The 22,007-nt window shown below is 37.2% G+C and overlaps 1 protein-coding gene across 1 annotated transcript in view; it reads right to left on the bottom strand.

Moving 5' to 3' along the window:
* Nucleotides 1-298: 298 nt before the first annotated feature.
* LOC114286451 (uncharacterized) overlaps nucleotides 299-22,007 on the bottom strand; it is a 55,267-nt gene continuing 33,558 nt past the window's right edge. Inside the window, exon 7 of the mRNA XM_082871597.1 lies at nucleotides 299-527. Within this exon, the coding sequence (XP_082727723.1) occupies nucleotides 299-527 (229 nt within the window). The remainder of the gene's footprint in view (nucleotides 528-22,007) is intronic.

Below are 22,007 nucleotides of genomic sequence, written 5' to 3'. Positions count from 1 at the left end.
ACCGGTCCGGTAATGTCACCGCTGAGTCGGTGTATCCATCATCTATGTCCGAAATGGAATTAACACCTTGAGCTCTTTTGAACAGCTTTTCTAGCTTGCTCACTTTTAGCGCTGTTGGATCCACCTCAAATTCAAACGGTGTGTCCATTGGATTAGCCGGTGCTTTGGACAGCTGGGGTAGAATTGGGGGTGGAACTGGCCCCGTTTGGACGCCCATATTTTCCTAGACGTTTGCAATCTCCCCGAGTGTCAAAACCCTAGGTGGGGGTGGAGGCGGATGCGAAGCAGATGCTTCGACTTATTGTGGTGGATGCTGCTGCTGAAGCCTGGCAATCAACTCTGCCTGTTGAGCTACCACTTCTACCTGACGTGCAGTAACCTCTGCTTGGCGGGCAATATCCCATTGTATAGCCTGCATGGTTTCTTGGAGCTGATGCATCATGTCCTCCATGCTGACTGTAAAACCCTGATTAGACTGAACAGGTGTGTATCCTCTCTCTGAGGTAGAAGCAGATATCTCAGCCCAACTGCGCACATGTGAGGTGGATAAGGACCGCTGATCTGGTAACTGTTATACTGATGATCTGTGCCTGACTGGCCCTTCTTTGCCTTACCACTGGAGAAGGAAACACTGGTTGCCCTTGAACTAAATCTCTGACCTGACAAAGTCTATCAACACAAGTCCAATGAACCTGGGGGATATCGGAGCCTTCTGAAGCTATGGTTCCAGGACTACCTAGCAAAAGAGAAAACAGACAGCACCTCAGCCTGATTTCACCAGAACCAATATGAGCAAAGCTGAATGATTGTGCCCCCTACAGAATTCAGCCCAAAATTATGCATGTAAACTGATACCCTCAGGCCGATACTCAGACTTGCAACTAGTACATACAACCTGTAGAGACACACTCTGACAGCACATATCAAGCAAGTGAGAGCCAAAACACCCCTATAGTGGGGTAGGGTTTCCCTATCCTATTTTGTCAGGAGCTAGGGTTTCACTACGCACGCATACGGTTTCAAACAACCTATATTCGGGTAAGCAACCTGTCCTAGTTTGGAATGGTCACTATGGCTTCCGATATGCACTAGGTCGAATGGTCGAAAAGGGTGCCTCGGTAACAACTGAGATTTGTGTTCCCATCGTGGCAGAGCCCATAACCGGTCTGCCTTATGGCACGCTTTTTCAAGCAAGCCTCCAGCAAACCGCTCAGGAATAGCAGATGGCAAACACAGTGACTTAGGCGCACCTATGCAAATGCAATGCAAAAAAACACATAAGTGTAGATAAAACAACATATTATGATGTTCGAGTCAAGTTCTGTAAATCCCCAGCAAAGTCGCCAGAAACTGTAGACCGCCCGAACTCGCTCTGCGCGCGAGGGCGCGAATTGGGTTCATAGCTACTACAGTTCGGACTCCTATCACGGTTCTGAATCTAATCTTACAAAGTGCAATGTAAGACTGATAAATCACCAAAGTGTCTAAATCCGGCAAATCGTTTTGGAAAATCGATTTTATTCAAAAAGCGCCAAACATGGACTGCTTTGCCAAATTTCAGAGTCGCCACCTAAATATTAGGAAACCCTGACTCGTGCCTAAGGCCACGTGTCCGTCATCACCAAAGTTGCCTCGGCTCGGAAACTTGGGTACAAGAGGGGAAGGTCCTGAAATGAGCACCCCCGCTTGCCCGATCAAAGATCGGCCTCTACTAACATGATATGTTGTTTTTGAAAACACATGTGTTCTTATTCCGGTTATTAATCTAGAATTACTATGTGATGCGCACAGAATACAAGTATAGACTCAATCATGTGGATTGGAACAAAACAACTCATGTTTGTTTTTCGAAAATGGTTTGAAGTTACTACTCGCAAGTAGGCTAAAACACGGATTTGCCACCCTCGAGTGGGCATGAAACATGATGATTTGCCACTTTAAGTAGGCTTAAAATGCACATTTGATGAATTGTTCCAATTCAAGCAATGAAGCCTTCATCCACAGGCATTCACGCAGTTAATCACTTAAGCACATAGCCTCATGGCAAGCATGCTGTCATGGAAATCACTTACACGCATGCCAGGATGCTAAAGCATAAACACTCACAGTGTACTCCAAGCCAAAACAGAAGCTAGTTAGAAATCATGCATGATCCTAGCTATGTTAGATGCCTAATGTAACACATGCAAAAATGCAACTAAGATAGGCTCGGCTATTCTAAGATGACATATGAATGCAACACTTGATAACATGCTTTGAAACACGTATTCAAGTAAGTATTGAAATTCAATGCGGTTTGAATGATGCGCTGAGCCCGATGCATGCAAGACAAATGAATGATGCACACATGCAAGCATAAGGATGCTAATTGAAATATATCCTAAAACTAACCATCAAAAGCTGATAAGTAAAAGGGAGAAAGAAATGGGGTTGGAAGACATGCACGCAGTCACGCACACTTATTAAAACATTGTGCCCTCTCGACGGAGGGTCCGAATAATTAGCTAACTAGCTACGCTAATTAAACTAATTATTACAAACCAAAACTAATTAACTATTCCTAGTTAAATAATTATTACAAAACAAATCGATTAATTAAGTACATTAACTAATTAAGTACAAAATTGATGAATTAGCTAACTAAGTAAAGCAGCTAAAGCAGTTAAAAGAGGTCCTCGAGGCAAGGGATGCATGCATGCTCAATCGCCTCGCTCGGAAATCCATTGCTATGCCCGGAATTGCCTCTGTTTGCATTTGATATGATCTCTAAAAAGTGCACTAACTTCCAGATTGCTTCTGCCCCAACATAGGGACCTCCTGGTGGGCTGCCGACCAGAAAAGGAGGCTGTAGACCAGAAAAAGTGGTCGGCCGACTGCCCCTACTGGTTGGCCGACCAGTTAATTTGCCAAGTTCCAGTTTTGCTGCAACAAAGAATAACAAAGGGCATAGCAGTGTATTTGCAAGATATGTGTGCACAACCACCCTCCCTATCATTTCTCAAGCTCAAGGGAGTGCGGTACTCGACTCTCAGGCCACCAACCGAGCATCGCAATGCACAATGGCCGAGAAGCCAAGTTTGCACAAGTCAATGTCAATGAATGCACAAATAACACATAAGGGCCTCCACCTCTATCATGCTTGATCAAGAGGGTTGGCGACCAAGAAATGCTACACGTTTCATCACTTTGAGTATGAAACGTGCGACATTCCTCGTGTTTGGATTAACGTCCAATCTAAACACATGCAACGCAAAACAAGATGATCAACTTTCAATGCTAAAGTGACATGCGCAAGACTCTATCATGTAAGCAATGCATGCATGGCATGTTTAAAAGCTAAGGCATCAAAGCTAATGAAACATATTACACATGAGGTATGCGCTATCAATCTCAAATGGTCAAACCAACCCCGGACAGAGGTCGAACATGCCAAAACAGTGGCTGAAATATGTTAAGATCAAGGCATACAACACAAGGAGAACATGCTCATTTGATGGCTCATTAACAATGCACAAAGACACAACTCTCAAAAGCTCTCAAGGAATGAAAGAAGTGAGAACATGACACACGTACATGCTCTGAAATAACATGTTAAACGATGCCCAAACATGCAACCATCACAAATATAGCATAGTAGGGTGCTCAAAACTCAAGACTACCTAAGGTACTTGCACCATAGCCATATCAAGCAAGCCCCAAAGGGCCAAGATGACTCAAAACAGTCCCAAGGCAGGTCAAAACAATGCCAAAACATGCATGGAGTAGAGCTAACACATGCTAGAATGAGAGGCATAAAGCATGACGCATGCAAGGCCAATGAGTAGGATTACACTACACATACCAACCAAGCATGAGGTGACTTCACCAACAAAAATCAGAGTTGTAACATGGTAAAATAACACCAAAAACATGCTGAGATGGTAGCCCCAAAAGCTTAGGCAAGCATGCATACAAATTGGCTCATAAGTGAAGCATAAGGCTCAACCCTCAAACACAACAAAGGGATGATAAATGCGAGAATATGGCAGAGGCATATGTTTGAAATAACATGCCAAATGATGCCATGCCATGCAAAAAGCTCAAATATGACATGCTAGAGGTCTCAAAGCTTAAGGCTAGCAAAGCCAAATGCACTATAGCTATGCAAAGCCAAGCATGAATGACCAAGACCACTCAAATCAGACCTAAAACATGTTAAATCAAGGCCAAAAATGTACTAGAGTAAAGCATACACATGCTAGATCAATAGGCCAAAACACCAAACAAGCTAGGCTAGTGAACAAGCTTGCACTACAAGTGCATAAACTATGAAAGAGGTGACCTTGTCGACCAAAATCAGAGCTAAGTGTAGACATCCCCCCGAATGCCCCGGGAGGATGAATCCCCCCCGTTCTGTTCGTTTGTGGGTTTACTACAGTTCGGACTCAAATTGTCACGGTTCTTAATCTGATCTCACAATGTGCAATGTGAGATTGATAAATCACCAAAGAGTCCAAATCCGGCAAATCGTTTTGAGAAAACAGATTTTTAGAAAGCAGTGTCAAGCATGGACTGCTTTGCCAGATACAGAGTCGCCACCTAAATATTTTTTCTGGGAGAATTTAGGAAACCCTGACTCGTTTGCCTAAGGCCACGTGTCCGTCATCACCAAAGTTGCCTCAGCTCGGGAACTTGGGTACGATTGGGGAAGGTCAGCTATGAGTACCCCCGCTCGCCCAATCCGAAGATCGGCCTCTACTAACCATGATATCTAGTTTTGAAAACGTTATGTGTTCTTATTCCGATTAATTAGTTAATCTTACTATGTGATGCGCACAATACAAAAGTATAGACTAGATCACCTAATTTGGAACAAAGCATTGCATATCCGTTTGTTCGGAAAATGGTTTGAAATTTGTTACTCGCAAGTAGGCTAAAATACGGATTTCAACGAGTTGTTCCAACTCAAGCAATCCAACCTTCACCCACAGGCATTCAGGCAGTAATATCACATAAGCACATAGCCACATGGTAAGCATGCTATCATGTTAACATTCACACTCATGCAAGATGCTAAAGCATAAATACTTACAGCGTACTCCGAGCCAAAACAAAGAAAATGTTAGCAATCAAACGTATGATCCAAGTCCATGTTAAATGGCTAATGCATCACAGACAAAATGCAATCTAGAATAGGCTCGGCTAATCCTAGGATGGCATGTGAAATGCAACAAGTAACATGTATTCATGTTAGATTTGAAATACTATGCAGTTAGCATGATGCGCCGAGCCCGGTGCATGCAATACTGATGAATGAATGCACGCATGCATAGCATAAGGTATGCTAAATTAAATATGCCCTAGTACTAACCATCAAAATCAGGTAAGTAAAAGGAAGAAATAAATGGGGGTTGGAGGACATGCGCACACACGCCCACACTTATTACACATTCGCCCTCGCTCGGAGGGACCAAAAGAATAATACAAATTAATTAACCTACGAGCTAATTAATTATTACAGACCACTTAACTAGTTAAGCAAATTAACTAAGCTAAGAAAGCAATAAAACAGCCTCGGGAAGAGGGTCCAATGCATGCGTGCTCAGGTTTGCTCGGAAATCCGTCACCATGCATAAGCTGCCTCTGTTTACCCTGCTCTGCTCTTCTAAAAATTGCACAAGTCCCAAGGAACACTCTCTGAACACTGTGGAGCATCACCGACCAAGGGAAAACACCACCGACCATGGTAGAAGGGTCATCGACCAAATATTCAGCTCTCGGCCATCTATCATTGGTCGATCGGCACTTTATGCAGTCGACCGGCCATATTTATCTGCAGAATCCTGTTTTGACAGCAGCAGAGGGCAAACATGGCATGGCAATACATTTCAAGCAAATGTTTGCACAAACACCCTCCTTATCATGTTCATGACTCAAAGGAGGATGGTCATTGACCCTCGGGCCACCAATCACGCATTTCAATGCGTGATGGCCAAAGAGGCCAAGTTATACATTTTGATGTCAAATGAAATGCAAACTAAATAAACACATAAGGCCCAACCTCTATCACTTGATCAAGAGACAAGGCATGCATGCTCAATGCAATGCAACCTAGACATGTGAGTTAAGTATGCAATCATGAGCATGAAAGCAAGTAATGTGTACTAAACGCACAACCTAAACAAACAAACATGCAAGGCATGTAACAACATGTGCAAGCTAACAAGCATGCAATATGCAATGCGAACATGCAAACATGCAAGACACGTAACATGTTAAGCAACCAAGACAAAAGGAAGAAAACATGCTAAATGCAATGTGATTCAAGGATGCAACACATGCGATAGGCCAAGTATGCAACAACACACAAGGCGAGCATGCAACAACATGCAAAGGAGGGACTTACACCAAGATGGACAGCTCTCTACTAGGTCCAAAACAGTGGCCAAATGCTAAGGAAATGAAGGCCAAAACACATACAAACATGCATGCACACACGGCCCAACTCTTAGGCATAAAGAAGCAACTTTTAAGCGCACTTAAAAGAGGATAAACATGGACTAATGGCAAGCATAGCAAGCTCTGAAAATACATGAGGAATGATGCCTAATCAACCTATCAATGCAAGCAAGGCATGCAACTATGTCAAAAACTCAAGGTAAGCCAAGGGGCTTAAACCATAGCTATATGAAGCAAGTCCCAAAGGGCCATGGGGACTCAAACCACCCCAAGGCAGATCAAAACAAGGTCAAAGGCACACCTAGATGGCATCTAAATGGCCTAAGTCTAAAGGCATGCAAAAGGGTCCAAACATGGAGCATAAGACACCAACCTCTTGAAACATTAAAGGAGCATCAAATGCAAGCATACAAGCATCCCACAAGGACTGAAATGATGTTATAAGTGGTGCCAAACCACTGAAACAAGCCAAGTAATGCATGCTCAACACTCACACACCTAAGGCTAACAAGCCAAAATGCAAGGTGACTATGCAAAGCATGTCATGGATGACCAAAACAACTCCAAACAGACCTTAAGCATACTAAGACATGCATAAAAGCTTCATAAAGCTAGGTCAAAAACATACTAGAAACAAGGCTCAAAGCATGTTAAGGCAATTCATGGCATTACAAGACAAGTAAGCAAAGCAAGCATGGTGTGTCTAAACCAACTTAAAATAGTGCTATATCATGGCAAAATAAGCACAAATACTAGCTAAGACATGGCCAACATGAACTCAACAATGGTGTTCACACATGAGGCTAAAATGACAGCTTTTGAAGACAACAAGGAGAGGGGATGGCCCTCTCCTTCTTAGGACCTCAAAGCACCATCTCCACCACTGAAATCCCTCTGGATTTCAGTGGTGAGGAGGCCCAAACAAGGTGGTCCCGGAGCTCACCAAAATAGCACAAAATGAGGGCCAAACAAGGCCTAAGAGGGGTCAAACAACCCCAAACACCAAAACAACCTTAAACAACTATTTTAAGCACTTAAAATCAGAACTTTTATATGTTATAAGTTAAGCTTAAAAACATATGCAAGGATGGCTAAAAGCCTATGCAAAAATGGGGAATAAAGGGGTAAAGTTCTTACCCTTGAAGACCTTCTTCACAAGGACCACTCCAGCCCCTTCTCCAAGCTTAGATCAACTCAAGAACTCTGAAAATCACTCTTTAGTACCTCAGTAGCTAAAGGAAAGTGTAACTCTAGGTGTTTGTATGCAAAACTATGAACAAAACACCTTAATACACACACAAAGAGCAAAAGAGAGGGAGATATAGAGATAGATAGATACACAAGACCTAACCCTAATTCAGACCTCTGGAACTCTTTTTTGTAACCCTTGAGGAGGGAGGAGAAGGCCTCCCTTTATAGAAGATCACTCTTGCAAAGCTTACAAAACAAGCTAAACAAGAGTGAAATCCCTCCATACGCGTGTATGGAGGGGGTGCAAAGTGGGTGCCAGCTAGCAAAGCTGGCACAAAATATTTGTCAAAAGAAAATACACAGTGGTCGACCAGCCAAAAATGCCAAATTGACCAAATAAATGGTCGACTGACCAAACATTTGGCCGATGGCAACAAAACAATGGCCGGTGGCCTCAAGCCATGGCCGGTGAGATGCGGGGATGGCCAACAAGCCATTCCCTGCTCCTCAAAAGCAAAACACAAGTGTTTGGTGCAAAACCAAACACAAAACAGGCAAGTCGAGAGGTCTTAAGGCAAGGCGCGTGGCCGAGACCTTCGAGAACTCAAGACGAACACGAACATGGATGATCACCGAGTGTTCAAATGGTGACGTCCAAGTCTTGAGGACGATCAAAAATGGGGTGTCTACACTAAGGCATGCCAAAATATGAGTAAAAGCCTGCTGGAGTGGAGCCAAAAATATGCTAAAATGGTGGTCCAAAGCATAGAGCATGTTAGGCTAACTAAGAGGGTTGCACTACAAGTACATGAAGCATGTAAGAAGCAACCAAACTAACCCAAAACAGAGTTATATCATGTTAGAATAAGGCCTAAAACATGCTAAGATAGAGCCTTATGAAGGTAGAAAAGCATGCTAAAGTGTTAAGCCAACAACACATGCAAACAAAACACAAGAGGGGGGGACCACCCCCATCTATTTTGGGTCTCAAAACCCACTTTCCACCACTGAAATTCCTCTGGAATTCAGTGGTTAAAAGGTCAAAACAAGGTGGTTTGAAAGGCCTTAAGAGGTAGAACAAAGCAAAGGAAAATAAGCCACCAAAGGGGGTAAACCACCCCTAACTCAAACAAAGCCTTAAACAACCTTTTAAAACACTTTAAACAAAGGTTTTTGCAGTTGAAAGTTAAGCCAAAGAAGCATGCAAAGGTGGCTAAGTATGCAATCAAAACAAAGCTTAAAAAAAAGGGAATAGGACTCACCCTTGAAGAACAACAAGAACAGCCACTCCTGAGGCAAAACCAAGCCAAAATCACTCAAATGCAACCTCCAAGAACCTCATCTCAAGAGTAAAGGTGTTTCACTGGGTGTTTAGTGCAAAAGTGTGAACAAAACTCACTTGCAAAAGGTGGTGGCAGACTATAGACCACTTAGGCTGGTCGACCGACCACCCACCCTAGCTGACCGACCACCAAAAGTGGTCTATAGGGAAGAAAAGTGGTCTACACCCCTACTTCTCCCTCCAGGCAAAAGGGGGGGGGGGACCAAGGGTTAGCTTAGAACAAACACAAAACCAAGAAAGTTCAGAGAATCAGAGGCAAGGCGCACAGCCGACAACCCCGGGGACTCCAAACGAGCGCAAAAATGCGCAATCATCGAGCACTCAATCGATGGCGTCTAAGTTTTTAGGACGGTCAAAAATGGGGTGTCTATAGGGACCTAAAGATTTCTAGGTCATGAACCAACTCCCAGAACCTGCATATGAACCTGTTAAAGATAATCTTTCATTACAATCACACTTTAATATAATCCTTTCCTTTTATTACTTGTATCTGTCTTCTAACAATCTGTCAACACTTCAAGATTGCTATGAACTCCCAACACTTTCTATGAGCCTATAAAGCAAGGAAATTTATTGCCAAGAGAAATTATGGAAGAAAAAGGATCCAACATCTTCCCTTTTAAAAGCTATGGTGGATGCAAGCCGGGATTGGATTATGCATTGACTTATCTATGTTGTTTAATTCTTAATTGAAACAAAAGCCCATGAATTTGAAAAAACCAATCTGTAGTAAAAGTGGGGGCTAAGTGGATTCATAACCTATAACAGTGCCAGAACCTTGTTTAATACTATACATACCTGAAACCTAAGGCATCTCCAATTCTTGACTCAAAACCTAAATCAAATTTAAATTTGGATAAAAATCACTTAAAAAATCTCTCCACTCAAACTAATATCAATATGAGTTTTACCCATTGTTTTATCCTAATCAAGGGAAGACTATGCTCTTCCCTCGAGTCTGACCCCTTACCTATGTAGAACAGGTACGCAAACTAGTTGTAGATGGTGCAGCCTCGGTAGTAGCTTCATTTGCAGATGGTGCAGCCTGTGTAGTAGTTGCATTTGTAGATGGTAAAGCCTGAGTAGTAGTTGCATTTGTAGATAGTGCAGCCTAGATATGTAGAGCATTTGTAGATGGTACACTTTGAGCAGATGGAGTTAAGTTAGATGGCATGGCTTCATACAAGTCAAAACCTACCAGCGAAAAAAAAAAAAAAAAACTCTGTTTGTACTATCATATGGGATTGCATTAATTATCTCAAGTCCAAAGCCGCCTCTCCATCCCTAAAAAAAACAAACAGAAAATGACCCCAAAAAAAAAAAATCATTCTCATATGACTAATTTCAAATTGTATATCAATTCCTACCCTTTTTCCAAACAAATAATTAAAAACCAAGAGGCTAAATTAGCAAAAGCATCAACATTACTCTAATCTCATCAGAGAAGAAGATAGAATTTTGCTATTTACTTTACTTATCATGATGCCACTACCCATTTTCTTAACTTTTCCCTTTTTCTACCTCTAAACCTCTTCACATGCTCATTCAAAAACCCTTCAACAATAAAAAGTCTCAATTGAAGATGATGTAGACACAATGAAATCATTTTCGAACACTCTTAAATACACAGAAAAACGAAGATCAAAAATTCAATTTACTCAATATTATAAATCAATTCATAGTGCAAGGAAACTAATCAATCACTAGCACAAACAGTATTGGACAAAGTCACCATTCAATTAACATATATAAGCACATTTACTAAAGAGAGAGTTATATGAAACTTTTGTATTAGAAAATCTCATATTGCAATTTTGAGCACTCTGAAATACACAGAAAAAGATCAAAAATTCAATTTATTCAATATTATAAATCAATTCATAGTGCAACAATCAATCACTAACACAAAGGACAAACTCACCATTCAATTAACATATATACATATTTATAAATATATACATATGTATGTATTTAAAACTTTAGCATTAGGAAATCTCAAATCCATTGATTTCAATTTGGAAAACTCTAAAATACAAAGAAAAATAGAAGATCAAAAGCTTGATTATTCACTGAAATCAATTCATAGTGCAACAAAACTAATCGAACAATACCACAAACAGTATCGAACAAACTCACCATTCAATAAACATATACACATACAATACAGAAATATATGTATGTACATAAAATAGAGAGTAATTTGAAAGTTTAGTATTAAGAAATCTCAAATACACCTTCGATTGAATAAAAGTCACATTCAGGCCAATAATCTAGAGAGAGAGAGAGAGAGAGAGAGAGAGAAGAGGGCAGCGACCCAAATAGAGGGTCGCGATCTGCTATCGCTTAATGTTTCTGTGCCGTTTGCATTCGGCGGTGCGAGAGAGTAAGAGGGAGAGGGAGAGGAAATACATTCAGAATATCAGAGACATAGAAGAGAAGAGGGCAGCGACCCAAACAGAGGGTTGCGATCTGCTGCCATCCAGCGCTGCTAAGCATTTTGCATTCGGCGGCGCGAGAGAGCAAAAGGAAGAGGGAGAAGGAGAGAGAGAGAAGAAGAAGAAGAAGAAGAAGAAGAAGAAGAAGAAGAAGAGCATACATGTGCTGTGCGTTTCTGATGGACTGAGAAAATGAAATGGAGAAGTGAAGGGAATTGATTCTTTATTCACCCAAAATATTTAGTCAATTATTTTTGGTAATAAAAAATTAGGGTAAAGACAAATAATTCATTAGTGACCAAATTAATTTGGTTGCCATAAATATTATTCAGATTTTCGGCGACCAAATAATGTTTGTCACCAAATAAATACAATTGGCAACTAAAATTTCCATTGCCAAAAATAAATTTGGTTGCCGAAAATTTTTTAGCACTCCCACGTAGAATTTTCACTTGGCGCCAAACTCAACAGCGACCAAAAAATTAAATTCGTCACCAAATGTTTGGCTTTTAAAGACCATAAATATTCTGTCGCCAATTATGTATCTTTGGCGACTAAAATTTTGTTTGGTTGCTAAAAAATGTCGACAAAATGCTTTTTAATTGACAAATTAAGAGGATCAAAGAAAAAACAAATTCAAGTTTAAGAAATATATGAGAACCTGCATTATCTCTTTATGAATAAGGGTAGTTTAGTATCCAAATCTATGTTATTAATTAGATCAAGTAGATTACTGCACATAATTTTGTGATGGAAGCTTTTCTTTGAAAGTAAGGGATTCATAAAAAGTCCATTGAAAACACTTCTTCTATTTATGGAGCAAGGTGTTTCCACCCATTTCCATGTTCATAGATAATTGAGAAGAGAGAGTTCAATGCTTTTTGACATAAAAATATCTTGTTTTGCTTCTAAAATACTCAATAAAAGGGAAGAACACCACTTTTTTAGCATCAAATCCCAAAGATCATCCAAGCAATCCTATGAAATAATCCCTAACACTCATTGATATTGAGTAAAGAATTGAGACACATGAATCAAAATGCTGGGAAGATAGGATATGTGAAGAGAAAGTGTGTAACAACAAGCAAAACTATTCTATATATTAAACTTGTGAATAGATAGCTAATTTCTAATCCCAATCACATTCACAAGATTCCAAAATAAACAACAGTAAAAGACTTTAGCCATGGAGAGCAAGAAAGGAAGGAAAGGCTATCAACTCAATGGATGAGTGGCTAATTAGTACCCTCTCTACATTTATGAGGACTTGTTACATATTGACAACAGTTATATAATGAAGAACAATGTCAGAAATAGAGGAAAAGAGAAGAAACGGTAGTCAAAAGTTCAATAATCTCACCTCTTAAAGAGAATGAGCTTCTTTGTTTTCCAAACTCTCTCTTGATTCTCTCAAGTCCTTCTAGATGTGTTTTAAAATGTTCAGGAACCTTCACAAGAAGCTTAGGATCAAGCTTTAATGGTGTTTGATTGTTCAAAGTTAGATGGTAATGGGTAGGAGATGAAGCAAAAAAAAAAAAAAAAAAAAAAAAAATGTGAGGCTTATATTAGCCTTGGAAAAATATTTCAACCCCTAGAAAGGGGCTGCTGAGCTCTATTTATAGAGCTTCAGGTGTAAATATCTGAGACATTTATAGAGCTTCGAGTGTAAATATTTGAGATATTTATGAAAAATGTGTTAAACAAGTTAAAATTCTCGAAAATGCTGTATACCCGGACAATTCAGCCAACCATTCCCTTTGATGTCCGGCCAAATTCACTTTTAACCGGCCATCATATATTGTCCGGCCAGTCAAAAAGTACGTTATTAGACTAACAAGGTAAGGTTGGCTTGATTGAGAGGAGAAACAAGTATTTCAGAGGATTTTACCTCTTCTATTCATTTCTACTATATCCGTTGCCCTGTTTGTTTGAAAATGTGTAGTATTCTAGTTTGAGAAATAATGAGTCTCAGGACATATTGGAAAGCAAACTCGTTTTGAAATAGTCTCATTTGGTCGAAAAGTACTTTGGTCAAAACAGGTATTTGGATGGTTTAAGGCTTACATCTTAAATGTCTTGTTGGGGGATTCACAGGACTAGCACATCTCGTTTTCATCATTGGATACCCAAGAAAGAGCACCCAAATCTTAAGACTGGTCAAAAATAGGGTGTCCATAGCCACACACGCGGATTAAGCAGTTCACCCATCTGGTTTTTCCTTCCAATTTAAAATGGACATATTTCTCACATCCGGACTTAGTTTTAAGTGATTCTTAAGTCTAAATTCAAGCCCTAAAAGTATAGTTTCTAATAGTGATTGTCTCACATCCAAATTCCAAGTATAAAAAGAGATATGATCAAATTAGTGAAGGCCACTCACTTTTTCTTAACCATTTCTAAACCATTTCTTCCCTGGCTTAATCTTTTCCTATCTTTCTTTCATTCTTTCCTATTCAATTCAGGGTATCTAAACATGATGTAAAACATACAAAAATTTTATGGGATACTTATTTGAAAGATTCTACACAAAACCCTTTGATTTGTTCAAGCAATTAGTTGAATTCTCACAATTTCTTCTTAACCTAGCTTCTTTTGATCTCTTCTCCATTTCTTTTCTTTTAATCTACCAATAACCTATCCTAAATCATTTTCTTGTTGATTTATATTTATATCATGTGAATTTCTTCTTAATCTAGCTTCTTTTGATCTCTTCTCTATTTCTTTTCTTTTAATCTATCAAGAACCTACCCTAAATCATTTTCATGTTGATTAATATTTATATCATGTGAAAGGGTAGAAATCCTCATCTTGTGATGATTTTTACTCAATTTTTGGTCCAAGAATTGAAGCTCCTTTGTTCATCTTCTTGTTCTCCTTCTTCGTCTTCTCCTTTTCTTCTATCTCATCTCTCTCTTCTAACAATTTTCTAACAATTTCCAGCAGATTTTTCATTTTTACTTCTATTCTTCTATTTTTTTATTTGGCATGGAGACACTTTTCTCCCTTCGGTAAATCCATCCCCTTGAGGTCTATGCTTCACCTATGTGCTTCACCAATTCCTTAATCTCCATCATTAGCTTAGTTAATCAAGTTTAGTTCTAATTAATCAACGTTAGTCTCTAATCATTATTAACTTAATTAATCTCAGTTAGGTTTAATTAATCCTGCTTAATTATTGCTAATCCTGATTAAGTTTTAATACATTGTATGGAAATGCTGGACTCGTTAGACCTAAATCATTAAGCTCCTTAATTAAGATTTCTAACATTTTTAGATATTCAATATTCAAGTTCGAAGTTGCCTCCTAACTCTAAAATGTTCTCCCAAAATTCTACACCAAAGTTCCTTTTCCAAGTATAAGCATTCCTAAGTTCTTCATCATTGGTATTCTTCATTAAAGTCTCTTATTCACACTTGACATTAAGTTCTTTATTAAATATGCTCTCTACTTCTAGTCAAATGTAAGGTAATGAAATTAAAGTAAGCATTCGATTGCGTCACGTAAAAATACTTGTGGTGTGGTACATATTTACTTTCCAAAATCAAGAGGTGACTACATCGTAAGTCTTAGCAATTAATAATACTATTCAAATGTTCAAAATTTTCTAATTACTCATTTCTAAGCTTTACTTTAAGTATTTTGTGTAATGAGATAGTTAATTTGACTTAGGGCATTCAAAGATTGATAATAGTATGGTTATGGCACATGACATTGTTTGTGATGTTACAATATACTATATTAAATTCATAATTGTAGAGTATATTTTTAGCCTTTGGATATTCAAACAATAATCAATGGTACCATAAAAAAGCAAGATAATTTGTAATGAGAAATCCGACTCAGTAAATTGGGGGTTTTTATTCTCAATGCTATCCAATTTTGGATTTGGTGCTAAGTGGGTGAGCTGGATAAAAGAATGTGTAACTTCAACAAATATTTCTATTTTGGTGAATGGTTCTTCAACTTCTGAGTTTAAACCACAGAGAGGGCTCAGACAAGGAGACCCGTTATCACATTTTCTATTTAATATAGTGACGGAAGGTCTTAACATTTTATTGAGTAGGGCAAAACAACTGGGTTTGATTAAGGGCGCATTAGTGGGTTCTGACCTGAGGATCACGCACTTACAATTTGCAAATGATACTATACTATTCTGTGAAGCTGAATAGGAGGAGGTTTTAAACATTAAAAGAATATTGAGATGCTTTGAAATTATGTTGGACCTGCAAATCAATTACCATAAGAGTGTGGTGTGTGGGGTGGGTATTCATTCAGATCTCTGTCAAGAATTTGCTTCCAAATTACATTGCCTTTATCAAACACTGCCTCTGAAATACTTGGGAACGCCTTTGGGGGCCAGTCCTAGGAGAAAGAAACTTGGCAGTCTATGATAGAAAAGCTTAAATGAAAGCTTGCCTTATGGAAAAGAAGATTCCTCTCATTTGCAGGTAGACTAACTCTAACAAAAGTTGTGTCATCTAGTTTGCCTATATATTATCTTTCTCTAAAATTCAAGCAGCTTTTCTTTGGGGAGGTTCAGATCTTAGAAGAAAAATTCATTTGGTAAAATGAGGTGATGTTACTCTTAGTAAAAGTCAAGGAGGGTTGGGTGTGAAAAGAATAGATTTGATGTATGTATGTTGACTATTAAAGTAGTGGTGGAGGTTTGGGGCAGATTTGGAGAATCATTCTGTTTGCGGTGTTCTGGTCAATATGGAGATTAAGGAATGATTATATTTTTAACAATGCCAAACCTAGCTTAGAGGAGCTTTGTGATTTGGTCAAAGTGAGAATTGCATTATGGATCAAAGCATCATGCTCAGGATTGTTCTTTTCAGTGAATGACATTATCTTTAATATACATCAGGTCAGAATTTGTTCCAGGTGAGAGGCTGTCAGGTATGTCTGCTGATTGTTGTATACTGCTGATTGTTCCAGGTGAATGGTTGTCTGATATTCTGTTGTATGTTGCTGATTGATGCTGTGTGGTGCATGGTTTTGGGGATGCTGTAATGGTGAATCTCTTGTGTAGATCCTAGGAGTTGCTGAGTTCTGTGATGGTTTGCTGTTTCGCAGTGTTGAGGCCTACTCTGTTGCTCTGATGTGTGTTGTATCTATTTGTGTTGTTCTGTTTTTTTGCTATTCTTCTCTGTGCTTTGGTCTCTTTTGATTTGTTTCTCACTAATCTTGGGTTTGTGCTAGCAAATGATAGTATTTTCTTAGCGGTGCCAACCTAGTTGGGATTGTTAAGGTTAGCGTTGATACTTTTTGCACTTCCCTCTTTGTTGATGTAAGTTTTTGCATTTTTTGCTTTCTTCATCAATAAAGTTTCTTTTTGCTGATTAAAAAAAAAAATTGTAATGAGAAATCAGCTAAAACAAATGTGGTAATGTTGATGCAGAAATCAAACATTAGCATGTCACCTTTTTGTTACATAAAAAACACAATGTAAAGATTATTTAATTGATTAAAAACATTGTTAGCATTATCACTGACAAATAAAATTTATTATATATTAATTAAAATTTTGATTCAGTTTAAAATTTGTCTTGGGCAATTTTAACGAAGGCTTTCATTTGATTTGATGAAATGATTGAGTATATAGTGAGATGAATGGCTATTCCGAACAATTTTGTATCTAGGTTTGTATCTTATTTAAGGTTAAAAAAATAGAGAAGTTGTTGCAAATAGTTTATACATTGCAAATTTCAAATCAGATAATAAATTGCAAACATCAATCCAAGCGACAAAATACCTAAACAACAAAAAAAATCACCTAAAATCAACAATAAGAATAGGAAATCGACTAAATACCTAAACAACAAAAAAAATTCACCTAAAATCAACAATAAGAATAGGAAATCGCAACAATGGACAAAAGAAAATGAGATTTATTCAAAGCAATATTCAACCAATAAAAAATCTAAACCATAGTGAAAGTTTGAGACGCAGGAGAGCAAACTCCATGATTCATCAAAAGCCGAATTGAAGTTGTTCAATTTTGTGATCTCGTACAATTTATTTGATCATACCATCAAAATTTGAACACAGAGAAAATCAACATCATTAATAGAAAAAAAAATAACGTTAGAGACCCATAATTTGGATTCCTAAATTTACCTCTAAAAAAAGTTATAAAACAAAATTTCCCCTAATAACAAAAATATTTATATAATATTTGAATTACTATATATATATATATATATATATTATAATTATCATTTTGAATTGTTTTCTTATTTGTAGACTCTATGTGGGGAGTTGCATCGTTTTGATTGTGGGAGCAAACTTCTTTAAAAATAAATAAATAATAATAATAATAATAATCACCAAGTTCAAGTTTGGGAATTTTGACATCTAGCTTAGCTTGCATTTCTATGCTACAAGGTTGGGTATAAGAAACAAAATTATATAATTTTTAGAAAAAAAAAATTGAATTTATTCCCGAACTATATTAAAATGAACAATCATCACATATTTGAATAGTTTTTTTAAAAATTTACAAACATTTTTAATACTGTAAATAATTTCCTTCTGTTCATGACAATTATAGGTAGAGAACTCAGTGGTGTTTTGGAATAATGGTAAAAAACTGATTTTTTAACTTTTTGTATAAAAAAAGGAGAGAGATGATGTGACCCAAAAAAATCTTAAAAATATATATATATTAAAAAAAAAAAAAAAAAAAAAGAGAAGCTAAAAAGCTAATCATCCCAAATTGCCCCTCATGCTTTTAAGATTTTCAGCGAAACCAAACCAAACTACACCTTTGTCCAAGGCAGGTGAGGTTAACAACTTGAATTCTTTTTTGTCTTTCTACTATGTAAAAAGCTACATACTTTTAAAATTAAATAAATTCATAAGGTTTTCAGTATATATCATTATTCTTTCTAACTAAATATAAATATTTTTCTTAAAATTTTTCTAAACTTTTATTGATATTTTCTCAAGATTTTTTTATTTATTTTTCCTACCAAATAATCCCCAAACCTCAAATTTGTTTAAACTGATACTCAAATAATCACCAAAAAGGATCTTGGAGCACATTTTGGGTCCTAGTTCACTGTTAATTTTTTTTAATTTACTTTTATCTTCCTTTTTTTTTTAAATTTATATTCCATTTTACTTGATTTGATTCAAAAAAATCTATTCAATAAGGCAAGCAGAATCATCATTCATGATTATGCTAAATTATTCATGCAATAATTAATTATATATATATATATATTTTTTTTCTTTTTTTAGCTCCATGATCATAAATCCTTATTAATATAAGAGAAAATTTTATTTTTACCTTTATACTTTCCCTCGATGATTAATTACATCCTAAACTTTGAATAATTTCAATTTTACCTCCAAAATTTTTGAAATCATATCAATTTGTTTCCTACCGTCACATTTAAATGACAAAAATTTTAAATATTACATATTGACCCTAAATTTCAAAACAAAGATGCAAACTCAGCCTCTCTTCTTCTCTCTCATCATTCCATGAATTACCCAAATCCTTCTGTTGCCCTCATCCTCCTTCCTCCGCCATCATCTTCCCCACTATTACCACCACCAAGAAGCCCTTTGCTCTCACTACACACATCAAATCGTCTCTATCAACATAAGAAATAGTAATACATGAATCAATCTCGGTTGAATCTGATTCGATTCATCAAATCATCTTTATCAACACAAGAAACAGTAATACATGACTCAAAAGGTTTGTTTCTTCATTCAATTCGTCTATATTTCATTTTTCAGTGTTTGAATATGATTAATTTGATCTCTAGTTTTTTTTGGTTTGGATGTAAAAATTATGCTAAAAATTTGGGTTTGTGTTGGGCACGTTTGTTTCTTCAACTTTAAGTTAGATCAGAAGTCTCGAGAGCCATCCTACAAATCAAAGATCGAAGCCATGAGACTCAGCAAATCCAATACCATGTTCATTGATTTTTCTCATGTCATGCAATTTAACGATGTTCTTCAAAAGGTTGTCTCTAATAAATACCTCAGGTACTTCATTCAATTCTCTCACTTCATTATTGTATATATGTATAGATGTATTTGTGTGATGTAAAAATCCTTTAATTTTTTTGGGTTGGGTTCAATTTTGTGATGTCCCGAGCCCTTTAAAGCAAATTGAGTGCATTAATTGATAATTTCTATCTCTTTGTGTTGTCTTCATCATTGTTGAACCTTTTGAGTTTGGTGTTATTATCCATTCCTTCTTGTGGTTGTTCCAGTAGGTACATCTTAGTGTGTTTTGAGATGTCATCTTGTATTTTTGGGTGTTGGAGAGAAACCGGAAAGGTTGGGAAATGTTTTGAAGTTACTTTGTCTCACCTTCAGGTTAAGACTGCTTGAGCGGTCTTTTGGTCGCTCCAGTGGTGAAATCGACCTTCCAATATATTGTTTTGCAGTCTAAACTTCTAGAAGCAAGAGTTTTTCACCCAACCAAATCTTTCATTGCTCGAGCGGTCTTTTATAGAGGGAAGTGGAGATTCTGAGTGGGTATTTTTCACTCGAGCACGGGTTTGATCGCTCGAGCGGTCCCTCAAATTTGAATTGTTCACTTGAGCACAAGTTTGGTTGCTCGAGCGATCTGTCTGCAGTCTGCTCTGAAATTGTATCAAATCACTTCAAAAGTTGAGTCTTATACACTTTTCCATCACTTTTCACTTTCCACTCTCTCTCTACTTTAACAATCACTCTCTTTTCTCTCATCTCTCTTTATAAACCCTCCACCCACTTCACTTACTCCTTGATCTCTCATTATCCATTGAGATTTTGACCTTAGTGTTTTCTTTAATATTTGAAAGCTCATCAACGGCCACGTAGTGTATAGTGGAGATCGATTTTAATGTTGTTGATTTCGGAGCTTTTCATCTTTTCTTCTCGAAGTCTTGAGGTATAGATTTTCTTTGAGTTATATATATAATTTTAGCATATCTTGTTCATTTCACTATAATTTCTAGTTTGGGTTTGGGTTTGGGTTTTGAAATGTTGAACCGAGAAAATGTTAAAAAAATGATTTCTTTCTCATGGTTTGGCCCGTGATAAATTATTTTGTGAACTATGGACCATTTGGGATGCATGCTTGTAGTTATTTTGAAAATGAAGGAAAAATTCTCTTTTGGATAAAACCCTAGGTTTTGGGGAAATTTTGGGGAAAGTGAAATTGGTGTAATATCCATGAAATTGATGTTAAATCCTTTGAGAAATTGAAGAAACCTTCCTTATGTTGTTGTATTGATGAGGCACGCATGAAAGGATAAGAATTTTGGTTGAACAATTATGGTAATGTGTGATGTATATGTTTGGGTTTTGGAAAAATTGAAAATGGATGATGATAGTGAATATGAGGAAATGTCATATGTCATATGGATTCGTACCTTACCATGATTTTGAGAACTATTAAACCATGGAAGCTTCACTTGAACAAATGTGAAAATTATGAAGATATTATACGAATGAGATATTTATCTGTAATTATTTCTCATTTCATTCATTTGCATCATCTTGAATATCGTTCACTTACGATCTTGACTCAGAAATTAATTCATTATTTTGAGAAAACAATTGTTGTTATTGAAAATGTTTTGGGGTAAATACGTTTGCTAAGTTCGGTTAGGGGGTGTAACTGGTATTGTTTAAGTTGGCTTGAGTATTTAGGGTGAAAGATTGAAAATACGCGTGGATGAGGTACCACATGCCTTTTGCTGAAGAGTTGGTAAAGTGGGGGATTGATAGTGCTTGTTATGCTTACTTGCATACACCAGTCTAGTGATTACCTGAGTCATATGTACCAACCCATTGTCCAAATTAGACTTTCATGAAGAAAATGAATTTTGAATGAAATATTACATGGACTTCGAAAGAAATGGAGAACTTTGACATTTGAACCTGGCATGGCGTTGCATTCATGTATATGAGATTGCTTAAAACATATATACTTTGTTAAGATATCTTTACTGGGCCTTGCTCTCACCCCTAGTGAATTTGTGCAGGAAGGATGCAGTGACCCCGCCTAGTTGAAGGTGTGGAGTGTATTGAGGGCAAGAGGCTCTCCCTTTTGTATGATTTTGTTTGCAAGCCAAGGGCTTAATATGTTTAGGTTTGACAACCTTTTTGTATAACTAGGCTTAAGCCTTGGAACTTGTAACCTCATGGCATCTACATTGTTGTTTATTTCTTTTACTTTTATATAGTTACAAATGCTATGGATTCATCTTTTTAGGAGGGTGAATATGTATTGCATGTGAACACTTTTGTATGCTTCTTCTATGAAATAAAATACTAATTGAGGGAGTTAGTTGATTGAGGATGGATCATGTGTTGGGTATATTTATTGTAATGCCCTCAAATTTATAAATAATAAATTAAATAAGATAAATATACCCAACACACAATCCTGCCTCGATCAACCAACTTCCTTGATTGGTATATCATTTCATAGAAGAAATATAAAAAAAGTATACATGCAATACATATTCACCTTCTTCAAAGATGAATCCATAGCATGTGTAACTATATAAAAATGAAGGAAATGAATAACAAGATAGATGCCTTGAAGCTACAAGTTCCAAGGCTTAAGCCTAGTTACATAAAA

This window comes from Camellia sinensis, chromosome 5, assembly GCF_055761805.1.
Source record: "Camellia sinensis isolate YWXY chromosome 5, ASM5576180v1, whole genome shotgun sequence".
NCBI lineage: Eukaryota > Viridiplantae > Streptophyta > Magnoliopsida > Ericales > Theaceae > Camellia > Camellia sinensis.
The sequence above is the reverse complement of the archived record's forward strand: the minus strand, read 5'-3'. Positions and strand labels throughout refer to the sequence as shown.